The sequence below is a fragment of the Bactrocera latifrons genome, unplaced genomic scaffold (assembly GCF_001853355.1).
Source record: "Bactrocera latifrons isolate USDA-ARS-PBARC rearing strain unplaced genomic scaffold, ASM185335v1 scaffold_1, whole genome shotgun sequence".
NCBI classification, from domain to species: Eukaryota; Metazoa; Arthropoda; class Insecta; order Diptera; family Tephritidae; genus Bactrocera; species Bactrocera latifrons.
Window position 1 is genome coordinate 3,148,737 of NW_017534407.1, and position 25,414 is coordinate 3,174,150.

The 25,414-nt window shown below is 35.4% G+C and overlaps 1 protein-coding gene across 2 annotated transcripts in view; it reads right to left on the reverse strand.

Annotated features, from left to right (window-relative positions):
- LOC108978192 overlaps positions 1-25,414 on the reverse strand; it is a 78,418-nt gene that overhangs the window by 40,621 nt on the left and 12,383 nt on the right. For both annotated transcript variants that reach the window (XM_018948357.1, XM_018948351.1), the window contains exon 2: positions 7,599-8,141. In XM_018948357.1, the coding sequence (XP_018803902.1) occupies positions 7,599-8,141 (543 nt within the window). The remainder of the gene's footprint in view (positions 1-7,598; positions 8,142-25,414) is intronic.

A 25,414-nucleotide genomic window follows, 5' to 3' on the forward strand; every position in this document is an offset into this window, starting at 1 on the left:
CCGAGATATGAGACGTCATAAAAAAAAAAAGGAAAAAAATTTTCTGACAAAAAAAATATATATATATTTCAAGTAAATGTTTCCGTTGCGGACTTAGCTTTTTACTGGTAATTGTAATTGATTCTTGACTAACTCGAAAGCTTACTACGATTAGAGATTGAAACCCATGGGGGCGAAAAGTAAAATAACAAACATAAAGTTGGGTTTACTGCTTTCAAAAAAATGATTTCTTTTATTACCCATTAAATTTCACAATACCTCTAGGATATTGCCCTAAAATTTTAAATTGATCCAAGTAATAATTTCGGAGATACAGCCTTGAGAACTTGTGCGCTCGAGGCTAACTGCGCTAAGTACGCCGTCTCTAAACGCATTTTCTCAAAACTGTGTTTCAGACGCCAACATTTAAATTTTCAGTTTTTTTTCCTTCGTATTTTGTCAATTTAAATGATTCTGTAAGGAGTTATCCTGCTAAAACGAGGGCATCGTTTTTCTGAGGGGTCACCGGAAATGGCGTCACGATGGCCGAGTTTAAAATATTTTTTTTTAATTTTCAGAATATCACAATATAAAATTCTATTAAAATATTTATACGAGAAAAAAATTGTTGAAAAAAGGCTGTCTTTTACCCGAGGAAACCTATGCAACCCCTTAAGGGAAAAATAATTTACGGACAAGGAGCGTGTCTAAATTTTTAAGGATTAGGAATGATTTATTTCTATTTCTGGCGAAACTACAAATCATGGGGAAAGGTTATATTGCAAAGTTGTAGGTAATAAAAAAATCTGTAACCTCTGTATACAGCATTTTTTCACAACCTCAAAATTTGTATCATAAATATATTATAATTACAGTAATACAATCGTTTAACTCGTCATAACATTTGTAAAACATTGATATCTCAATGCTTGCACACATACAAGTATATATGTATGTATTTTATTTTAACAAACATTATATGAAGTATGTATACCTGTAATAATTTTTCGACGTCAATAAAATCCAGTTACACTCGAAATCGCAACTGAATTTAAATAATCTTACGTTCCTGATATTCTATTTCATTTTTTTCTTAGCGTTAAATTATTTTTTAGGTTATGTAAATTAATTTTGTTTCCGAATCGATTATTAGAATAACAGGTTTCGTGTAAAGAATTTATATGTAATTTTTACCAATTTTTTTCGCAATTCATTGACGTAACTGAGATCTGCAATAGTCGAGCAGTAAAATGAAGAAGAGTGACAATAAAAAATATATATTTTTGGCATAATTTTTATAAATTTATTATGCAATATTTGCTACGAATCGAGTTTGTGCGCCGAATCGGCAAATGACTCGTGCATGCGAATTTTTTTATCACATTTTAAAATTTATTTGAATTGGATTTGAAATTTTTTATGTGATCTTTTGTATTTTGTTGTTGTTTTTTTCGTAATTTTTTAAGATTTACGTCAAACATTGATTTCTAAGTGTTGTTGTTGCTCACGGTTAAACTCTTGTGTTTAATGACAGACACATGAAGCAATGACGTGCTAATTACTGGTACCATTAAGCGACCAGCCAAGAAAAGATATGTTGCTTTTGTTTGCATTCGTTGCACTTGTATTTGCTTAAGTCGCGATGATTTTTCGTTTTCGCAGGCTGAATAAATTGAACATGTTTATTATTTCATATTTAGGCAAATATTTCACCAGCTTTTTCAGAGCAAAATTGGAGCGCTGCTATTTGATTTAAAGCTTATATTGTGTACTTAAGTGTTAGTCTGTTGTACTCACATAAAAATTTCCGAAAATTTAAACTTCAATATTTATTATTTACATTAACTCAGATATCATTAAGGCAGTAGTATATCATTATCTACTAACTTGTACAAAAAAAAATTGCAATTGAGGCACAAGGTCACCCATTACTTGTCGAACATCAATCTCTTTGATTATACCAAAGTTTATAATAACGGTATAAATCGAGACTAAAGTACGAAGAGTGAAGTACGAAGATTAACTATTAACACTCAAACACGGTTACTTGCATCATTAAGTCGCTTTGTAGCTAGCATTATGAATCATAAAGCTTTATTAATATTTTTTCAAATTGCAAAAAGTCACTGCAATCCGCTTGAGTGCGCGCAGTTGAGGAGGAAAGATGTGTGTCTTAAATTTAAAAACAAGTTTTATAATTCAACTATGCATTGGGTGCGTCACAAAAATGTACATGCTATAAACTTTTGAAATAACAGTAAAATATAGAAATCTATATTTTCTTCGTGCGCAAGTTATAATTCTTGTTTTCTATAATATTTCACCATAAAATGCACGTGCCATCATTAGGAGTATAATTCTTAATTAACTTCAATAAACTTTCGAATATTAAGGATTTGAGTATTTTTAAATACTGCTGATACTGGTTTGCGCTTCGAAGATTAAAAAAAAACCTATTTCAATCTAAAAAGAAAAAGCAATGAACACATAATTTCTTTCAACTTGCGTCGCCTACAATTTTTTATAGACTTTATTGCAATAAACAACAACTGCACCAAATTGTGTGCGCACAATCGAAAAATTAAATTTATAGCCGTCATTAATTGCAATTTGATAAACTTATAGAAATTTAAAAATTAAAAAAAAAAAAAAATATTGAGAATTTTTAATTGCATAATAGGTTGTATATGTAATTGAACCGTAAATTCAGAATTTTTCCATTTAAGCTACTCAAACAACTAATCAGGATTCATTATAAAAATTAAATTATTTAACCATTTTTTTATGCTTGTTATTTTAGGGTTTTATGGAGTTTTTTAAGGGATATAGCATATTCTAAGTAAGTTTCTTGAACTGAAAGCTGCCCACATATTAAATTCAGATTCAGAAGCAATACCTGATATCCTCTAAAACTATAAAATGGTTTCTCGAGTGTTAATATCGTCACCTAAAATGCAAAATAATGTAACATCACTTTTTATAAGTTTACAGGCGATGGGAAAAAGTTATAATAAAAAACATTCATATTGAAACAAAATTAGAGTTTTGGTTATAAAATGTTTATATATTGGTTATTRTACCTGACAACCATTTTTATTTTATTTTATTTTTATTATTATTATTTTTTTTGATGAAACGTTGTTTTGCATTTTAGGTGAACATATATAGTTACAGATGGACTCTTTTATTGTCTTATTTTGAAACACCTCTACAATATTGCCCTAAATTTTCAAGTTGATCTGAGTAATAGTTTCGGAAATACAGCCTTGAGAACGTGTGCCCTCGATGCAGGCGAGGTTGAGGGCCCCGTCTTTACACGCATTTTGATCGAAACTGTGTTTTTGAAGTCCGTTGGCAGGATTTGTCGAGAACTACTGAATCGTTCTTCATGAAATTTTACACATGTCTTTGAGATACAATTCTTAAAGACATTGACGAAAGATTTTTTTGATTAAAACTATTTCAGAAAAAGATGTGAAATTTTAGTTTTTTGTAAAAATGTCTGCCAGAAATCCAATTTTCAATTTTTCTCTTTCTTTCATTCTAAGTGAAGGTTTTAACGGAAACCATCTACCAACGCGAGCGTATTTTTTCCGAGGGGCCACCGGAAGTAGCGTCACAATGGCGGAGTTTAAATTTGTTTTTTCTAAAGCTTCAGAATTTCTTTGTTAATAGTGTATATTTGTTTTTATATGAGAAAGAATTGTTCAAAAAATTCTCGAGGAAACCCATGTAATTGTTGTATTTTTTTTCGTGGTTTTTGACTCTGCAAAAAAAACTGAATGACAGCGTGTGTAAGAAGAATGCGATAAGAGCCATGAATTCGGTAAGTTAATATATTGTATATACAAATATACATATCAACCCCTTAAAAAATTCTGACATCGATGGTGATTCCTGGCTAACACCAGCTATTTTGCTTGTTACAAAAAATAAGAGATGAAAAGAAAGTCAAACAATGAAAGTTTTAGACCAATCTCGTTTCCTAACAAAAAGTGGAAGCATATCTGCGGTAATATTAAAAATTCTCGGGACTTTCCAAGTTATCGCACCAAAAATAAAAAATTATGTTTAATTTTTAAGTTCATGATTCAAAGTGACCGTACCTCTGGAGTCTTGGTTTACAATGGAAAGAAGCAAATTTCGTATTTTGATAAAATGTATTTTTTTGATGGCTACAAATATTATTGACGCTGAGTAATACAAAGACGAACTGTAATTGCGGCTTTTCGCTGCCAAAAAGTAAAAAAGTTCGCTGTCTATAACTATAAAGTACTAGGAATTATAAGGATTTTGAAGATTTTTGTAATAGTACTATTAGCACATAAGTCTATTTTGCCAGCGAAGCACATTAAACTGGAAAAACGCTTCGGTTGCATAGAAGTTACATTATCCTTCACAAACTCAAGAACTTCCTCACTAGAAATTTATTTCAATCGTTCAGTATGCATCTTATCTTTATGCTATAGGGAGCTTATATGAACAATTTCTTCGGAGATTACATCATTGCCTTCGCATTTATATATATACTTTATAGATATTCCGATGTTTCCTTCTGAGTATTAAAAATTTCGGTAGCGAACTTAGTATACCCTATTTAACCTAGACCTAGGAACACACTCTGGTTTATAGCGAGTCGAAGAAAATTACTTCATACGAACTTTTCCAAAGTAGTTAAGCAACGATTAATGCGGCAGTTACAGAAATTACCTCTCTACAAGAGCATAAAGCAACAGATACATTAAATTAAAACAGGAAAAAACCATTTATACGCTGTCCGGCGCTTGTCATATAATAAAAATTCCGCAAATTACAGAAATTAACTCACTACACTTGTACACACAAATAGTAATTTTGGATCAAGTTTCCGTTACATGCGAAAATTTCGCACTCGAAAATGACGGAAATCGCAAATAAATCATTTAGCGGCTGCAATTTAATGACCTCCCATAGGAGATTGCTAAACCGAGACTATAAACAAAGGCTATTAAGAAGCTGCAAATTGCGCCGCAGAAGATCCTTGCACGTCAGTTAGCGGGTGAGTGTGACTCCTTGACGACCTTGATTATATTGAACGACACAACAGCATTCCATGCGACTCAAGTTAAATTGAATTTTCTTACATACGGACACACACACATACATAAATATAGGCAGATAAGCAAAGCCTGCTGTTTATTGAAGTATTTAAATATTACGGAGGAAAACGAAGCGACCAAAAAATAAAAACCTGATTTTAAGTTTACTTATAATAAATTAAGTGTAAGCGATTATACTCCGGAACGCCCTACGATCTGCCCAAAAGCCCTGGGCGCAGCTCTGATCACAGAGGCCATTGGCCAAACGGCGATGCGTGTACTGTATGAACGTTTGCACGCAAAAAGTCATCAGGATGTAATTGTTGTATTTTTTTTCGTGGTTTTTGACTCTGCAAAAAAAACTGAATGACAGCGTGTGTAAGAAGAATGCGATAAGAGCCATGAMTTCGGTAAGTTAATATATTGTATATACAAATATACATATCAACCCTTTTTTGCTGCTTCACGAAATCTTCAGCCTTGGATTTTTACTTCTCTTTATTGTTTGCGGTTGAGACAAAGAATTCATGAAAAGTCTGTGTCATTATTGGATAATGGATGATTTCCATTCGACATATTCAATTTTTTTAATAATTAGCTGTAAATTATGAAATCAAGTGTTCAACTGCGTTGCTGGTAAGAATTCGTAAGAAATCCAAAGAAGAATATTTGAATGGTGGGTAACACAAAGTTTTTATGAAGCTAATTTTCACAGCAATACACGCAAGAGTTCTCTCTATGGTCACCTAACATACAAAACAGAAAAATTTTAACTTCGGTTGCATAGCTATATATAGCTCTATAATATCCTTTGCAAATACAAAATATTGAACAATTTCTTCGGAGACTGCACCATTGCCTTGAATAATAATCCCTGTTAAAAGATTTTTTTTCATACAATCACTTGATTCCGAGCGGGCGCAATCGATATTTTGATAAAAAGATGTCTGTACAGACGATTTATTTACAGATACGACCCAACAATGAGTCGAAGTTATTAAAATTTACTACCGAAATTCGGAGCATGTGGCCTCAACTTTAAGAGCACTACATCCAATTTATGGTCACCATAATCGTACTGTTTGATCAACAATTGCGCGTCTAGTGGAAAATTTTGAATCCACAGGCGATTTTTGCGAAAAGGTCTTAGCTTATATCCCTGTAAGATTAAATTGATGCAAGAACTGAAGGCCCTTAACCACGAGAATCGTCGTACGTTCGTGAAATGGACAGAGCAATAACTTGAAAATGATCAGAATTTTCATCGAAAAATCATCTTCAGCGATGAGGAACATTTCTGGCTGATTGGCACCGTCAATAAGCAAAATATGCATTATTGATCACTCAACAATCCACACGTACTCCATGAGTCACAATTGTATTCCGAAAAAAATATGGTTTGGTGCGTTTATGAGCCGGTGGCCGTACTTCTTCCGTGATGGTTAAGACCGGCACGTTACTGTGAGTAGGAATCGCTGCAGCTCAATGATAATGGACTATTTTTTGGCTTGAATTGGATAATATGGACTTTAGCAATATGTGGCACTAACAGGACGGCGCCACGGGCCACACAGCGAATGTCACAATCGATTTATTGAAAACCAAGTGGCTGAGGGGCTACGTCAAGTCTATGGCTTATGTCCCCAAGATGATTGAGAAACATCGTAGGAATATCGAACGGGAAATTGCAGCAGTATCGGCCGAATTATGCTTGAAAACCGCCGAAAATTAGGTTCAGCGTGCGTGCCAATGGTGGCAAAAGCAATCGAGTTCCATACATAATGACATCAAATGTACTTTCAATTTCATTGATTCCCATTTTTAAAAGAAGTAAAAGTGATTGTTATCAGAATTAGATCGCCAACGAACTTATGTACCCAATTTCAACCAGTACACTCAATGTTTACTCAATTTGTCAGTTGCATATTCAAACAGTTTTCGGAAAATAATCGCGAAATGAATGAAAACCATCCACTCTCAGCCAAGTGCCGCAACCACCTTCCTCTTAAAGGATGTCAACATACAAACCATGAAGCCAAGATACCAAAGGGTCTATATGTTATAATACACCATAATGTTCGAGAAGATGAGCTTTAAATAACATATTAATAATATCTTGGATCTGACCAAGCATACAAGTGACTGTTCAAGTTTAGTCAACATGTATTTTGAGAAGCAATCAGATATGTAATTAACTATTTATTTTTAAAAAAATTTCTTAGTTACATTCATAACAAGTTTACTAATAAACTCAAGTGATAAAATAAATATGTCATTTAAATAAAATATATAACAGTCAACTACTTAAGCACTTGAGCGTGAGATCGCGAGTTCGTAATGATCTTTCTTATCACACCATCAATTTTTGCCTACACGCTTCGGTTAGCAAAGCAGCAGCCACTCGATCAATGTCATGCCGAGTGCACCGAGCAGAAATTTAATAGTAACAGGTTACATATACAAATATACACATATAATGTAAGTGTACATAGTTAAACTTAAAAGCCTCGCATTTTTAAGCCGCTATCGACCATCACTTACCGCTGTCAATTTCATTTTCGCTGGGATCACGATTAAACACATCGCTATAGTAGTGATCGTGTTGCTCGGATTCGACACTTTGCAGTGACTCTTGACCATCATCGGCTACTTCATCGGTTTCGGCATTGATATCCGCATAATACTCGGTACTCTGTTGTACAGTTGGTTCTGCGTCTTGTTCTTCCTCCTCTTCAGGTTCAACAACTAATTGCTGGCGATGTGCGCCACCGCTATTACTGCCACCTCGCTGCCGTTGCCTCTGCTTTAGATTAGTGTTACCATATCGTTTGCGACCGCTGGTTTTCTGTGTGTCAACACCACGTCGAAAATTGTGAAAATCTCTCGCGGAGGAGAAGCCGCGGGGTCGTGGTCGTGGCGTTGTAGAGGAGGATGGCTTGGGTAGTATTTCCGAAATGGTCGGTATGCGTTCGTTTGTGCTGCGGTTTGGGAACAGACGTCGTTCTAAATATTTGGCAAATATTTGTTGTGTTATTTGATTTTGGCGTGCGATTTCCGCGTCGTCCAACTGAAAGTCGCCGGTAGCTGGAAAAAATAATGAAATATATTTTTGTAATTTTTTTTTTTTGTTTTTTATGTTCACAAGTAAGGCTTTGTTAGAAGCAACAACAAATTTACTATATCAAACTAGTTCCAGTTCCATTAAACAGGCTTAGAGAATACTGCTTTTCCGTATAAGATTTGTTCCCTTGATTTCATGCAATTATGCAGCAATAATGGAGTCAGATAATTCGGTAGGGAAACGATCTGTTTCTAAAGCAACCACATATATGCAGATACCCAGGCTTTTAGGAGGCCAACTGCGACTAAAATACTATCACTGTATTATCTCCGAACTAATAGTACAACACTTTGTATATATGTAACCTAAGAAGTATCGTCATGAAGCTTCGACCATTGCGAGTTAGTCTCGAAAGCCAATGAAGAATAACTCTTGTAACAGGCGCTACGTCGGACTGAGTAGGTAACAGAAAAGCAAAGTCTTCTCTTGACGAACAAAACCCAAACTCTACAAGTCTGTATGGGACAAAGGTATGGGCGATGACAAAATCTGATGAGTCGGCGTTACGAGTGTTGAAGAGAAAGATTCTGCGGAAGATTTATGGTCCTTACGTAATCGATGGATCGTCACAAAAATCGAAAAGGAACAACTCGGCTATAACCTGGTAAGCGTTGTCTACGCCAATAAAGAAGAAGATAGAAAGCTTTGCATTCGGATAAAAGATGTCTTATAATCTCCTCTTTTTCTACCTCCTGACAGCTTCTAAAATATTCACTATATGGTGTTCCCAGTCTACTGGCATGTCTGCCAATTAGACAGTGAGCTGTTAGCACTCTTACTAGAGTTCTTATGTCATTCCTTTTCAATTTTAATAATCGGCATGTGCGGTTCCATTAGTGACAAGTTTGCCTGCGTGCTGAACAAATTAGGGACTCTAGATACTCTATTTATAATATGTTTGTTGATCAAATGTCTACAAGTAGCCAGAGGCATGCCATAGTTACCAGAAATATCACTATGTTCTGAAGCCTATTGCAGGTTTATGGTGAAATAAATTGTTGGATCCACTTAGAGATGAAGACATGGTTTCCAACACCTGATCCCTTTCACAGTAATGGCGATCTAGCTTACGGTGAAGTCGGCAGGATTACAAAAAGCGAGATTTTGGATAGAAACGGGATCTTACTAAGTATCTCATAATGCTATTTAGTTTAGTTTTAGTTTTTTTTTTTTTGTTTTTGTTTTTTTAATTACTTTGAGCATTTCACTTTTATTAAAAACTCTCTAGACAATTGAAGCTTACGAAGAGACGGTGCATTCCCACATTATTATAATGACACACATGGCCAATTGTATCATGAATATATCAGAAATTGATTTGATATCTAGGAAAAAATGTCAAGGTCGAGAGGTGTTGGTAATTTGTAATTAATTTTCTTAAATATGTATATACATACATATGTACATCGTAAGTCCATACAAACGACCCACTTAACTGACACATTTCATTTATGCCGCAAAAAGCATTTGCTTGCTCATCGCCCACATTTAATTTCAACATAAAAATACATGCAGATGTACATACATACATATACTATGTATGAAATTTATAAATACAATATTTTGCAAATCACAGTTGTGGAAGAAAACATCACTGACAAGTGATCATAAATCATGCGGTAAGCACTTCAAAAACGTTTTAACATATGTAAACGGGAATGTGCATACAATAAAAATAAACATGCAACGGTACATTGCTGACACATACATATTTATGTACGTACAGTAATGTTGTTATTAATTTGTAATTAGATATTTGATTACAAAATAAATGTATGAATCAAGCAGTGCGTGAGTGAATATACAAAAATTATGTATCGTCATTAAAAATGGAAAATAACGCAAGATGACTTCTCATAAGTTTCCGGCGAAGGAAAAACGTTATAATAGGAACCATTTATATAGAAACAAAATTTGAGTTTTGGTTATAAAATGGAAATTTGGAAATTAAATTTGAGTTTCGGTTATAAAATGGATATGTACTGGTTATTATGGTATATCTGGCAGTGATTTCGATATTTATTTATTTATTTTTTTTTTTTGATATGTTGTTATGCAATTTAGGTAACCATATACAATATGTATGTATGGTTTCTTAAAAATTACTGAGATTTTAGATACATACATACATATGTATAAATTTGTCTATATTTATCGAATTCACTATACTCTGTGAAGGCATTTCCTTCCACTTTTTCACCGTCACTTCACTTCGTTTTACATAGATATCCTCTCAGTTACAACGACATCGATCTTAATAAGTAAAAATCATAAAAAAATTTTAAGTAGACTGGCACTCAGTCGTTAATTTTAATGAGCAATGGCGCATGTTTAACTTTAGTAACACCTTAACAGTCCAGTCTTCTGCGCATGTGCCATGTTGTTGCTCATGCTTCGCATGCGGTGGACTTTCTATCCTTGACATACTTTTGAACACACTCAGCTTCCAAGCCTATATTCAAGAGCGCCTAAAGTGATAATAACAACGGTAAATACCGAGACATCGCAAATATTTGCATACCATCAAGCATACATGCACGCATGCACATATATACATACGGACATAAAAAACATTCACTTGCCCAAGCGTATAAGACGCTTCAAATCAAGCATTAAAAGCAAATATTTCGCCATATGTGAATGTAGGTACATATATTTCTATAAGGGCGTATGTAGATAATCAAATTAAAAAACAATCAAAATTTCTTCAAGCACAAAGAAGCCCAAATAATGTAAATAATAAAGCCCATCTATTGAAATTTTGGTAGTTCGGTTGAAAACAATCGAAAAACTTTGGGCAGCAAACATCGTCACGCATGCGCAAATGACATCAGTCAAGCGGCATTGAGGCGCGTTAAATGATTTATTTGAAGTATAGTTTGATGAGTGCAAATATTTGAGATACGCATGGTATATTGCGTTGATGGCTGAATGAAGCGGGAAGCAAAATTTTGAAATTTGTGCAAAAAATAAAAATTTTTTTTTGTAATAAATTAATACTTTTAAGTTAAGCAGCTTATATTTCTTATAAAGGTAAAACTATAAAATGATTTTAAAAATAATGCAAAAATGTCTTTTAAACGCCTAAAGCTCAGCTGACAGGTTGTATAAAGTCTCTAACCTACATAATTCTGATATAAAGAGTTTTTTTTCATATTTGTTCTGCTTACACCTTTTTATCTCATCTGAGCTTTGATTTTTGGAATCGAAATGCTCTACTCGCTATAAATTGAATAAATCCAACGCAAAGTTACTTGGCAGGTATTAAATGAAAACCGAAATTTTGTCACACCTGCCTGTAAAAATGTAACAGCATTGATAAAGTCTCTTTATCAGCAGAGCTATTTAAAGCCGGCGGCAAGTAGTTGGAAAGGCGCATGTTCCAGCTGTTAAACAGGATGAATACATGCAAAATGATTGGAATATGAGTATATTCTGCATATTTCACAAGAAGGGAGATCCAGCAGTTTGCGCTAATTATTCCAGAATCGGCCTTCTAAATATCGCATATAAGATTCTTTCGACAGTATTGTGTGAAAGACTTAAACATATTGTAAATTAACTCAATGCACCTTATCAGATTTGCTTTAGACTTGCAAAAACTATGGTGAATTTGAAAATACGTCAAATCCGGGAGAAAATCCTTAACAAACAGATGGACATCCATAATCTTTATGTCCATTTCAAAACTGCTTTCGATAGCACTGTCCTATTTGACGCCACATCTAAATTTGGTATCCATCGAAACACATACTGCTAAGCAGAGTGACGTTGAGCACAACCATCTGAATGATTATTTTTGTTGCATTTTTCTTTAAATAGTGTTTACAAAATTTTATACTTGCCGCTAATCTGAACCGCTTTAAAAATAAAATGGTTGCTCTAAAAGTTAAAGGCTACTGTAGTACGCAGATGATATCCATATCATAGGCCTTAACAAAAGGGCCGTCAGCACAGTCTTTTCAGCCTAGAAAACGAAGTCAAAAAGGTTGGTCTTGTGGTGAAGTGCTTGAAGGAAATATTACTCGCTCCCTAAAACTAGCTCACTGTAGGCCGCTAGAAATATGAAAAAGTTAACCATTTTGTATATTTCGGAACCCGCATAAATTCTATCAATAATCGTGCTTTTTTGAGGATCGGTACGCAATTGAGAAACAAATTGCTCTCTTGATAATCTAAAATTGCACTCTTTAAGTATTTTATTATTCACGTTCTATTACAATGTGCGAAAACATAAGGGATGATGACCCGTGATGAGAAAGGAGCATTCGAGAAAACCGCACTTCGCAAGATCTTTGCAGCCGTCCGCGTGAGTGATATGATTCGAAGAAAATGTACTGTATGGGTTGGACGGCGACACATGGCTGTAGTTAAGTGTTTCAAAATTCAACGAATGCACTTCCAAAACCTTGTTTTTGCATGGAAGAAGATGCTCTATTGTAAAAGTCGAACGCCTCGAAATTCGTGGTTAGACCACGGTAGCAAGGGCGGCCGAGAATTCTATAGAAGGACCAAGTGCACAGCGACCTCTCTACAATTGGGATGTACTCGATCCAAAGCTACCCACTCTCATATACTCCTTATAATGATTTTCGTTATTCTAACAAGTTATATGCCGAATATGTTGGGCAATTAGTATCACTTAGGTATAAAATTGCTTCAAAATATGTTGTCGAGTATACCTGAGCAATTTCAAATTAAAGCGGTCTAATAATCCCCTTCTCTCCCCTAATATAGCCTACATAATGATTTTCCACAAAAAGTGTGATATTTAAATTAAATTATTAAGGTTTAGTGATTATTACGAATGGAGTTGGTCCAGACCTTGGCCTAAGCCTCATATCCCTAATACGAATTTCGATCTCTTCGGGTGAGTCTAATATGTCAGCTGTATCTCATTAGAAGACGATTTCAATATAATTTCGTTGAAGCGAAGGAAAATATAGCAACAAAACTAAGTGAGTTAGGGAGCCTCTCTTGAATGGAATCTACTCACAATTTCGTCGAGTAATGAATGCTGAATTCTTTTGGAAAACAACTTTTTTTTTACTTTTTTATACATTATCGAAAAACATAATACATGCTCTCGGATATTTCTAAAGTTTTATATATAAAACAATTGACTTTTATTGTCTCCTCGCTATAAAACTGTTAAGAAACCAGGTTTCATATCAAACCAGGTTCCAAAGTTACCGTGCACACTGTACTCAGTCAATCGTGACCATTTTAAGCGTACACGATGACAATATTGTAATATATGTACGAGTATTTCAGTATAATAGATGTCAAGTACTCATTGCACTGACTTTGAATTGCCTACGCACATACTTTCAAAACTAAAAGTATTTTATAATTTTGCTGACTAATGAGAAATGAGTGTAAACACTACATAATTAACATATTTCCGTCAATTTACTAAAGTGCATGCTCAAGAGATGTTATACATAACCGAAATATTAATTATTAAAGACACATGATGAATTATAAAAGCGCTACACTTAAAAAACCTTTATATTTTATATATATACCGATATACTTTCGTACGCACTTAAGTGCACATGTAATGACGCCATAAGTGATGTTCAAAATGTTGTGCATAATTTTCGTTTATATTGCTTTTTTCCCCTCACCAACTGAAGTGTTGCCATAGCACTGCCCTCGCTGTAGATCTCATCTGGATGCAAATCATTTCGCCAGCGGTAATTTTGGCAGCTAATCATTATTACATGAATTATTATTATTTAACAAGTAGTAACAATATAATTACAAATTATATATATTATATTAAATTTAATATAAAAAAAACGTTTGTAAAATACACGCCTCCTGTTTTCATTATTTTTGAAGCCCTTTAATTTATTTCGAAATGCCGGTGCTTTGCAATGGCTTGCGGCGTACAATCTCTTCGCTCGTAATTCGTTGCTCACGTAAAAACTATTAAAAAGTAGTTAAAACTTATGGCAAATATAAAGTTGCGGCGGTTCAAGCCATTCGCAAGTGCAGTCGTAAACTGCTTGCTTACGAGAATTATGACAGTTTTGCTTTTTATTTCACGCAATTTTAAACGAATATAAACTAAATAGCACTCATTTGGCGGTAATTTCCAGCGAAATATCTGCCACTGGGCATGGAATTGGACTCGAATTTTAATTTCGTTTAATAAAAGTGATGTTTTGCATACACTTATATTTGTAAATTTGTTACGTAGATTATGAATATGAAGAGTGTGCAATAAAAAGTGATTTAGTTTTAATTGCCGAAAGTAAAAATTATGCAAATTCAGCAAGCACGTTTCAGCTAAATATTATTTTCGACATTAAAAATATATTGTACCGTTTATAAGCTAAGACGATAAATCAATTTCCATCCGAATATCAAAATGTAAATTATGCATTGCAAGTGAGTAGAGATTGCAACCGAGAGTCAGTGAATCATTACAGGCTATAGGACTTTCGGATATCCACCAGTTCACCCTTGAGGAATTGCAACTGGCCGTAGGCAAACTCAAAACTAACAAATCGCTCGACCCGGACGGGATACCAGCAGAAATATTCCAAACAATCGCCACAGAACGACCCACGGTACTCTTAAATATGTACAATGCCTGCCTCGAAGCTAGAATATTTTCTGACTTTAGGAAGAAACGACGACTAATTAGTAAGAGAAAAGGGGATCACAGCATGTCATCATCATACTGCCCATCATACATGCTCGACACTGCGGCAAAACTCTATGAAAGACTACTTAAATCTCCAAAAATGAACGGTTTTAGGCCCGGACGGCCAACTCTGGCGCTATCCGAAGGGTCATTGGAAGTGTAGAAGTCACGATTCTGTTGGCGACTTTAGACGTTATAAACGCCTTCAATAGCACGAGATGGGTGGACGCTTTAGAAACAAATTTTACCATCCCTAATTAGCTCAATGCTGTAGTCCGGAGCTACCTTAGTACCAAAAACCTGCTGCACCAGACTAGGGAAGGACTATCACAAATAGAAGTTACGTCAGGAGCAGCACAGGGGACCAATTTAAGCTCAGACACAGACTTGAACATTAGTTATGATGGAAAAATAAAACTTGAAATGCCAGACGAATCATATTTAGTGGACTATGTGGAAGACATATCAGCAGTAAACACAGCCGGAGACACAGAGGAAGCCCGATAAAAGCTGAATCTAAGGATGCAAAGACTTACTATACTCACAAGACAACGAAGATGATTTAGAAACTAGTGATTGCTTAACATCTCCACCGCTTCCAATCACGCATAAACGGTATTCGATTTGAAAACTTTTTGGTAAAAATCAAAGCAATGTTGTTCGATTGATATAAGTATAGGAAAGAAAGCGCATATACCAATAAAGTAAAGAGAGTGATGCCTAGGTGATGACTGTAGAAAACCACATAAGAATAGTCCAGCGGTGTATCGTACGGTCTTGGAGGTCCCAACACATATCCATGACGAAAAGTAATCCGCAAAAGATTTCTATAATAAATTGATTGTTTTGCTGACTGTATGATATGTAGCATCGTCTTGCTGGGCTCAGCTGGTTAATGAGGTAATTAATAACATTATATATAGCAACATATGTATACATACAAGAAAAGTTATAATCTTTCTGCCTTGTCGTTTTCGGACAAATGAAAAGATATTCGGAAAAATTCACCTCACGAACAACTTTGGTAAATTAGAAAATAAATTGCATTCTCTCATTTACTCGACTAGTTTGAAGTGGGCTGGTATAATCGAGACATGACGTATGAACTGAAATTACTATATCCTATAGTATAGTGAATTGTAATGATGGCAAGCGTTAAGTGGGTCCATAAGAAACCTACAACCCTGAAGAAGTTTATTGAGCAGTGAATTAATTATATAGGTTACAGCGAAAAGGTGAGGCTTTCATAAAGATTTTTGTGCCAAATTAAAACCAAGTTGCAAAATTGCAAAACGAATGCCGTTTATTGAGGACTTTATCAAAAAAGATTTCGTTATTTTTCTACAAAGCTATAAACTGAAATGAAAGCTATAAATTTTAATGAAAGACTAAGCAATGAAACAGTGTAATTAAGTGATTAAACTCACGCTACGATTAAGTTAGCCAACCGATCCAGCTTGCAGCAAGCGGTAATCACCGAAAAATCATAAAATTATGTAAGGCCTCCATATGACATATATGATGTATGTATGTATGTGTAAGCACACCTGATTTGATTCAATTCGATTTCGTCAACTAAATGCGGTAACTTGCAGGACACCGAATAAAGTGAATATATATATATTTTTTTTTTACTTTTTCCAACAATAAAATTGGGCAATAAACAACAAGTATTCAATTTTAATTTACTTATAGTGTTTTATGGCAACTTATCGATAGCATTATTGACCTCATTGCGATTTTTATAAGCTTGCGCCTTCTTGCAGGTCTGCTACCCGCAGCTAAGCGTGGCACTTGTAGTCCTTCAAAAATGATGTCTTAGCGAAAGATTGCAATAAATATGGCATTGCACATTAAAAATCGGCAGTTAAATGAGCGCAAGTTGGCACGTGTTACATAACCATATATATGTATGTATTTGTACTTGTGTTGTGTTGCTGTGACATCATGGATGTCATGAAGGTATGCTGCAAAGTAATGTTAATTAAAAGTTTGGCACTTATTGTTGGTTATTTTCGTACCAAAAATATGCTAAACGCTTGCATACCTACGAAGGCGGTCCGATAAGTATTTAACTGGCAAATAAAAAACGAAAATTTTTCAAAAATGGTAAAGCTTTTTAAGTTCCTCAACTCCGTCTAGTTTAATGGTAGAATCAAGAAAGCCGATCCAAGTTATATTCCGGTTGTTTAACCAGTTTGAAAAGTTCGTATCCTAGAGATTTTATATTATACCTCTGAGCAGGGAATGACTATTTATTCCACTACAATGTTTGAAAGTGACATTTTCAAGTTCGAAAACAAAAGGGCACATAGAACCAAATCGGAAAACTACTTCATATCATAGTTTAACCAATTTGGCCGTGACGAAGAGGGCGGCATGAGCCAGTTTATTTGTGTTAGAGAAATAATATTTCTACAAACGGTTCTGTTTACTTTATCCAGTTTCCTGAGTCTCAGAAAGCAGTGGTCATCACTGTCGCGGCCGAAAGGACAGTCTCTGCTTTCTTCGAATCAGATTTTTCAGGAGAAATGCGTTGGTTGAACTGCTTCTTGGTTTCTTGAGTGTACCTTTAGATCCACATCGCGTTCATGGTTAATCGAATTCCACTTAAACAGCATCAAAGAATTCTCCAATATGATCCAAATCCGCTAACTTCAGAAATTCGATACTAACCGCCCACGTGATGTAACATACGACCTCGTATGTTCCAAATAGGTATATATGTAGTATGTGTTCTTCTAAGGTATGTATGACACAATTAATTAGTTTGAAGAGTGTTCGCGTTTTAGTGGTGGCAGCTGGAGGCCAGCACGTATATTTGACACAGCGTCTCTCTCTACACCCCGCTGCTTGGTTATTGACAGAAAGAACCTTCCAGCAATGTAAGTAATAGCTTTCGGATTTTTTTACATTTTTTTTGGATTTTTTGCTTCAGAAAATTTTGCATGAAATATGTTTGTTCTTATTGTTGTAAGTTTCACGGATTTTTGCAACCACACGATTTATGGTTCTGAAAAAGTTTCCATGCCACAAATTCGCGACGATTTACTGTCCATTGTTTGAGCGGGAAATTTTAGCGCTACTAAAACAATGACCGCCGCCGCCATCCTCCTTCCGCCAGCGGCGCGTTGAGGGAGCAACGCCAAGAGTTGATAATTGGCTGCAGTTAATTTGACTTTATTGTTGTTATTATTTCTATACACTTCGTGTGAGTTGTGAAACATTCGTCACGGACACCACCGCTAATGTGCCAACCGCAAATCATTTGTTGGCTGCAGTTCTATTTGAGTTTTTTGTCTATATATTGTTTTTATTTATTTTTATGTTTTGTAAAAAGAATTTTTAGATTTTCCAAGTGATTTGTAGCGCATGCAAATCTTTTAAACAATCACATTAAATATTCGTGCAAATGTTTTATCGATTTCCAAGCGCATGCCGGTAATGCTAGTGGAATGAGCTGACAACTAGTTACTAGCCATTAGTGGCAGTGAAATCAAGATCGGGTTCAAGTTCGCTTCTAGTTGATCGTTGTTGTTATTAGAATTGTGATTTATGGCCTCTATTTATTTGTTATTGCATGCTATAGAACGCTATAAGAATTCTACGCCCTCACTTTCTAGAATTCTAAGCAAGATGATTTAATTTTCAGTCTTTAGACATCTTCCAAACTAATTACTTCCATAAATTCCTAGATTTAGAAGAGGTTTCATTAATCTTTTGAAAATTTATTCCATAATTGCAATATATAATTATTTCATCAATTTTAATGCGCTTTAATTTACTTAAATACATATTTTATATTTCTACACATATTTACATGTATGAGTGTCATTGCCATTCTTACTTGAATGAATTGTTATGAGACATTCTTCTGATATCACGGAATAAACATGGTGTTCCACGTGGGATGTAGTCACGATTTTCTTACTTTGAAATACATGTGAATACTTAATGTAATTCAGTGGCATTCCACTTATATCACTGCAGATGCAATTGACAAATCGCATGCGCTCAAAATCACATATATATATTTGTTGTATAAGTAGATTTGCTTCGGAGAGAAAATGCCTTTGGAGATTGGAGATTATTAGTACCGTACCATATCACATTGAGGAAGCATTACTCAGCAGTCAATGAAGTGACGGAATGATTAATACTAACATACTTAGCGGAATAGTTTATGAAGTCTTATAGATATTTAATCTATTGGTAAAAAATCATCTCATCTTCAAAGTTATGAATTTTGTTTTCCTTATATCTGAATTATATAGTTCGCTCACTCCATTAGCTTTCTCAAAAACTAGCATGGAACCCAAGCAACTAAAGACTTCCGATCTTGAATCAAGTATCCTCAAAGGAGCCAAAGAACATCAATTTGAAGGCGACGAGAAAGCGAACCATTCCTCTATAGGATTGTGTGCTAGGTTTGGAACTCTCCACGTAAAAAATGTTCCCTATGAAAATAACACAACAACGCTGAATTGAGAAACCCCTTTTCGAAGATGACCCCTGCACACATGCAAACGGCGAGTAGGTAATTGGGACATTTTCTACAGCGGTCATGTAAAGGAGCGCAAATTCGATGTGGAATTCGTGGTGGGAGAGACCCCGGTGGATGAACGTCTAGCCACAATCCGCTTCAAAGTGAAGTTTTTCAACATAACGCTGATTTGCTCCCATGCCCCGATGGGAAAGAAGGGCAATGTGGCCAAGGATGTCTCCTTAGGGCACTTGCAGACAAAAAAAWGAGAGAGGCCGAAATGATTGAATACGAAAAGCTTGGGAAGCAGGCCGACAGGAGTAATTCACAAAAATTCTACGAATAGAGCATTTTCCTGCAAAACCCCCAGATGTGGTCTAGTGACTGATGCCCAGAGTATACTGAAATTATGGAGGGAACACTTAACTAGCTTGCTGAATGACAGTGAAAACATAACACCAGGAGATGATGAACCCGATTCCCCCATCTATGATGGGGCTCGGCAATTACCCATCCGAAGAACAACAAAGCGGCGGGGACCGATGTATTGCCGGCCGAACTATTCAAATACGATGGCGAAGGACTGATAAAGAGTATGCATCAGCTTCTTTGTAGGATATGGTCAGACGAAAGCAGGCCCAACGATTGAAATTTAAGTGTGAACTTCCCAATCCCCAAATTGGGAGACCCGACAATCTGCGACAACTATCGTGGGATAAGCCTCCTCAACGTCGCATATAAGATTAATTGTGACATATTAAGTGAAAGATTAAAGCCCACCATCAACAAACTGAATGGACCGTATAATTGTAGTTACATTACTCAAAAATGTACGATCTTGGACATTGCCCACTTTTTTAAGCATATTGAGGTCAGTGCCCATACTCAGTACTCAAACCTGATCCAGTATTCATATATATATATGTATATATTTTTTTTTTGTTTGGTATCTTTAAACAAAAAACTTAGAGAAAAAATTTTTGGGAGCTTTGTAATTATGAAACAAAATTGTATAATTATAGCATAATTAACGAATTGGAAAAATGGTAAGTAGAATATAAACACCGGATTTGGAAGTTTAAATCAGAAACAATCACGAACTCTTATTCGAAAAGTTACAATTTCTTATTGAGGTTCGCCAGAACATTGTTGAAAATCTATAATTGAAACACAGAACAGTCACGATTCACGTACCGAGTCGATTGCACAACTTGATTTATTGCCAAAAAGCTAACCCCATTCGGCATTACACGCGATGTTGCACGCACTCAAAGCAGAACGACGAAGCGTTGCCATGATGAATTGGCAGCAATCAATATGACAACCATGACTAGGCCAATACTAAGCCTAACAGCAATGTAACTGGCAATTTTGATTAACGAAATGTTGCTTACGAATGGCTGCAAGCAAACTGACTGCAGGAAGAACAGCTTCATGGGGTGTGTTAATGCAGCAGCCAATTAAGCATTGCAAGAAGATTTCATAGTTTTACGAACTTTCAACAAAATACTTATTATATAATTAAACTGCGATTGCATACGAACAATCATGAGTAGAAAACGATTTTTTGTGAAAACAGTAAACAATTGTGAAAACCGATCTCACTGGTAGTCGCCGCCATCAAGGAATCAAACTTGCGCGCTTGCTTTGCCATTGTTTTGCTGCTGGCGGCTGGCAACGCTTGAGCGAAATGAGGTTAATTACGAGGAGAACCACCTGCTCAAATGCAGCGCAGCCACCGTCATCGCCGTCGCTGTCGCTTCTACTGCAGAAACAACACTATACTATGGTCGGACTGTCTGTCAAGCAATATTTTCAGTAATCAACTACTCATTTCGGTTACGTTTGTTGCCCATCTGACTGACGTTCTACAAATGTTGGCAGCTATTATCACTTTACTTAAGTCCAACAACAACTGTGCCAATAAGTGAGATCGTGATGTTGCGACCACACATTGACCACCATTCAAAACACATTTCGGTGCAATTACTGACCGAAATTGTGGTGAACGATGAAGTAATGTTGCATTGGATCACTTTCGCTTGCAACCACACTTCATCAGCAGCAGCAATATCGACAAATTGCTGTCCATCAAAATTCATTTGAATTAGAGTAAACTGCGGTTTATAATAGAGCTTAATAATGTACTCTTAGTAGTACACATAATTCAATTTATTGATGAGTGAACTATTTATTTTGGGTGCTTGCGCTGCTTCCGAGCGGATAAACATTGAACACTATTCAAACACAAAATAAGAAACGAACACCTTTTGTAATTACAATATTTTTTTTATCTAATTTGGCATTTTACATATTTCTTTTAGTATTTTGTACACACAACATCAATCAAGTGAAAAAGCGTAGAGCTTACTATTTTAGCTGTGCATTCGATTACTTATTTGATCTTCTTGAGCAGTAGAGTGACGATTTTGGTACGAATGTTTTTTTTTTTAACTCACCAATAGAGTAAGGTTACTGGATGTATACTTTATTCACACGCTACGTTTTTCCAAGGGAAACGACGTCCGGTTGTCCCCTCTATTTGTCATGAGATTTTTTATTTTTTTTTTTTTTTTTGGGAAACTGAACAGTTTGATTCGTAGCGCGATCTGCTGCGCGCTTTTACTTAAACCAGATCTTTAACAAATTTTATGTTCCGCAAATAGGATATTTATACTCTAAACAGGGCGTATTAAATTTGCTTCGAAGTGTATAGTATCCAAAAGGTAACGTCCGGTGTTTTAGCGTGGATACCTGCTGACGACAACTTGCTCCACGGCGCTCAAAAGCATAGCGGATCAAATCAATGCGCCTTTGGGTCCGGCACCCTGGCACATTCAACTGACAAAGTGTGGGGTTTTCCCGAATTCGGGTTTTGACCACAACTACCCCGAAACTCTCCGTCCGGCCAGCCGGCATGAGCAGGTTCCAAAAGCTCCTGCTCCGTGGTACCATAATTAAGTTTTCGGTCAGACGTCGTATCCGAAACTACTACTAGAGGAGCTTCCATACTGCTCCATAGATAACTCTAATTTCAAGTTTTCGTTTCTTAAAGTCGTCGTCGTCAAAGTCGTTTTCGACTCTTAAACAATTGACGCGCAAACGACGCTAACTTAACTAGGACTATTAGCCCAATGGTCTTGCTACCTACACCTGACCCTATCATCTAGAAGCTTGCTACTACCTAGATATCCCTCCCTCTTCCCATCACCGGTAATCCACTCATTCCAAAAGTTAACGTTGGGAATTTTACAAAGTATTTATTTATGTGTATAGTATAAATGATCTACATGACGAGCTGAGTGGGTTTTTGAGATATCGTTCTGAAATTTGACACATCTTTGTCGGCACAGTGGATATCGGTCAACTAAAGCATATAGCTGGCATTAAAACTAAACTAAAGAAATCAATTGCTTTTATATATGGATTTTCCATTTGCTTTTTTTTTAACTTCGAGGCTTTAATGGAGGACGATAATAGGGTCTTCTTCAATAAAGAGTTACATTATTCTTTATTAATAGATAAACAGCAACCATATTTTAGTTACCCAGATAACTGATGAAGGGTGGGGCCATGCGTAGAAGTTCACGTAAGTATGGAAAGTTCTTTGAATGCCATTCACTTGGAAGAAGCCACAAAAAACTCTTTTACTCTAAAGTTTCTTTCCATGGTATTTATGATGTGCCACGTAAAAAAACACCTCTAATGAACAGTTGGTTATAACCGCGTAAGCGTTGTCTACGCCAATAAAGTAGAAAATAACTGATTAGCTTTGCTTTCTATAGACAGTGGTCATCATATAAGCAATAATTATGCTTTGAGATTCTTACAAAAAAACCAATTAAGCTTATAAAAGCTTAGATGATATAAGAGCCAGTTAGTATGTATGGTACGCATTGAAGTATCTGCAATCTTATGCTGAAAGGAGTGAAATATTTATATTGAAAAGAAAATATTTATATTGAAATATTTCACACACAGTTTGAATTATTTTTAGATAATTTTCCTTAAACTATCAACATGAAACATAATAAAATAACTGTATTTAATATATCAATAAAAAACTATTTTCTTTAACCATTAATCTATATTTATTTCCCTAAGGTCAGTTCTATGAAATTTAAAATGTTTGTTCATTCAACTCTATAGTGAAAAAGTGCAAACATTAGGTTGACCTAAGCTTCAGCATGGCTTATAAAAATATGTAAATGACAAACCTTCGACTCTATCACTGAAGTGAAAAAATTGCTCGAGAAACCCAGCAAAGTTCGTTGTTGGCTCTTCATTTATAGGCCCCTTCATTTAATGAATAACACTAAGCCGCAAGACACATATAAGACCATCAAATTTCCCCTTTAAAATATCTACTAGAGGGGTAAAAGCCTATTACTATATATTTTCAGAAATTCCATGTAATATTTTTATTTAAAAAGTGAGTTATTTTTTGAAAAATGTGTTGCATTTCAAAATAAATTGCGAATGTGCAATCCATCAAATTGTAGTCGCGCATTTAGACATTGCTCATTGTCATTAAACCAATCGCGCGTTTCGCGTCTCGCCAAAAATGCTGCTAATCATATTCAAAGTAATTTATACCCGATTATACGAGTTGGCATTGGTGACCTCTACGATTTAACAGCACACGTTAGATGGACCAACAACAACATTGCCGTYAGAAAACGTTGTGTTTCAAAGAACTGTCAACATGCACACACGTATTCCTGAGGATCGACGCAAGTAAATGGCCACGTGTCCAGCAATATTCAGGTCCACACAAAGTGATTAGAAGCCTTGATGAACGTGTTTTTGCCATCGAGGTTAACGGCAAGATTATAAATGTAAGCATCGAGCGCCTAAAACCAGCCCATTTGACCAATGACGAAGTATTCGACAGTACGCCACATAGCCGTATTCTCACCGAGCCAATGAAGTCGCCACTTACATCAACCAGCCTACCTATGCACCGAAGTACCTGAAATATTTGCACCCGCGCTAGGATCCGATATTGGAACTCGCCTCTCGCCTCGCAAGTCTTTATTTTTGGGGTGGAGACAAGAAGTATCACATACGGCAGATATGTTTGTCAGTTATTCTATTATTTCATTCTCTTTATATTCTTTTTGGAAAATCATAGTTTCAACTGAATTTTAAGTTTTTAGTTTTAAGAAGCGTCACTTCGTGTACAGACGCCAACAAGTTTACAAGTGTTTTCAGATATCTTTAAGGGGTTCCGCCACTCTAGAGGGCCAAAAATAGGTATTTTTTGAGATTTTTTTTCGGGAAAACTATTAAATAAATCTGGTGGTTAACAAGAGGGATTTATTATACATATAATTAACTGATTATAACTATTTTTGAAGAAATATTAATTGAAAAATGGCGGCTACACAGCGTTCTCCATAGGATGTCTCTGTTTTTTCTCGAACCACGGCCGGACACACAGCTTCTGTAATTTTTTTATTTTAATAAGTTGTTGAACGGTTTCCACTTGAAAATAGCAATAGCTACAGAAGTACGCAGAATTTTGTCAATAAATGCATTTTTGACAAAAAATGGCCTTTAAATGGACAAGTAACAATTTGGCCTAAAAAATTATTCGAAATTTGTCAATAAAAAACAAACTATGTAAGATAAAAAAAAATCCTACGTACTTCTGTAGCTAATGTATTTCTGAAGATGTTGTCAAAATTTCAAGAGAATCGGTTGTAAATTGTTTGAGTTCTGTTTCCGGCCAACTTGAAAAAAAACAGTTTTGAGATAAACGCGTTTAAAGTTTTGACTGGGCTTCCTGCCGAACGAAAGAACTTCGACTAGATAACGAAAATGGGGCATTTAGAATTTTTTCGCTGTCATAATCTTTCGGAATAAAATTTATGAGACCATATCATTTGAAAAAAAAATAAATTCTGAAAACTCTAGAGTGCCCCTTATTAAATAATAGGTTGTCAAAAAAGTCTTGCGGTATTTTTATTGAATTTTCAATTGTTCATAAAATTTTTTTTTGATGACTCATGCCCAGCTCTTGACCGATGCTACGGCTGCTACTATGCCGGTCTCTTTCGACCAATTCAGCGATTTTATCGCAATTTTCGACG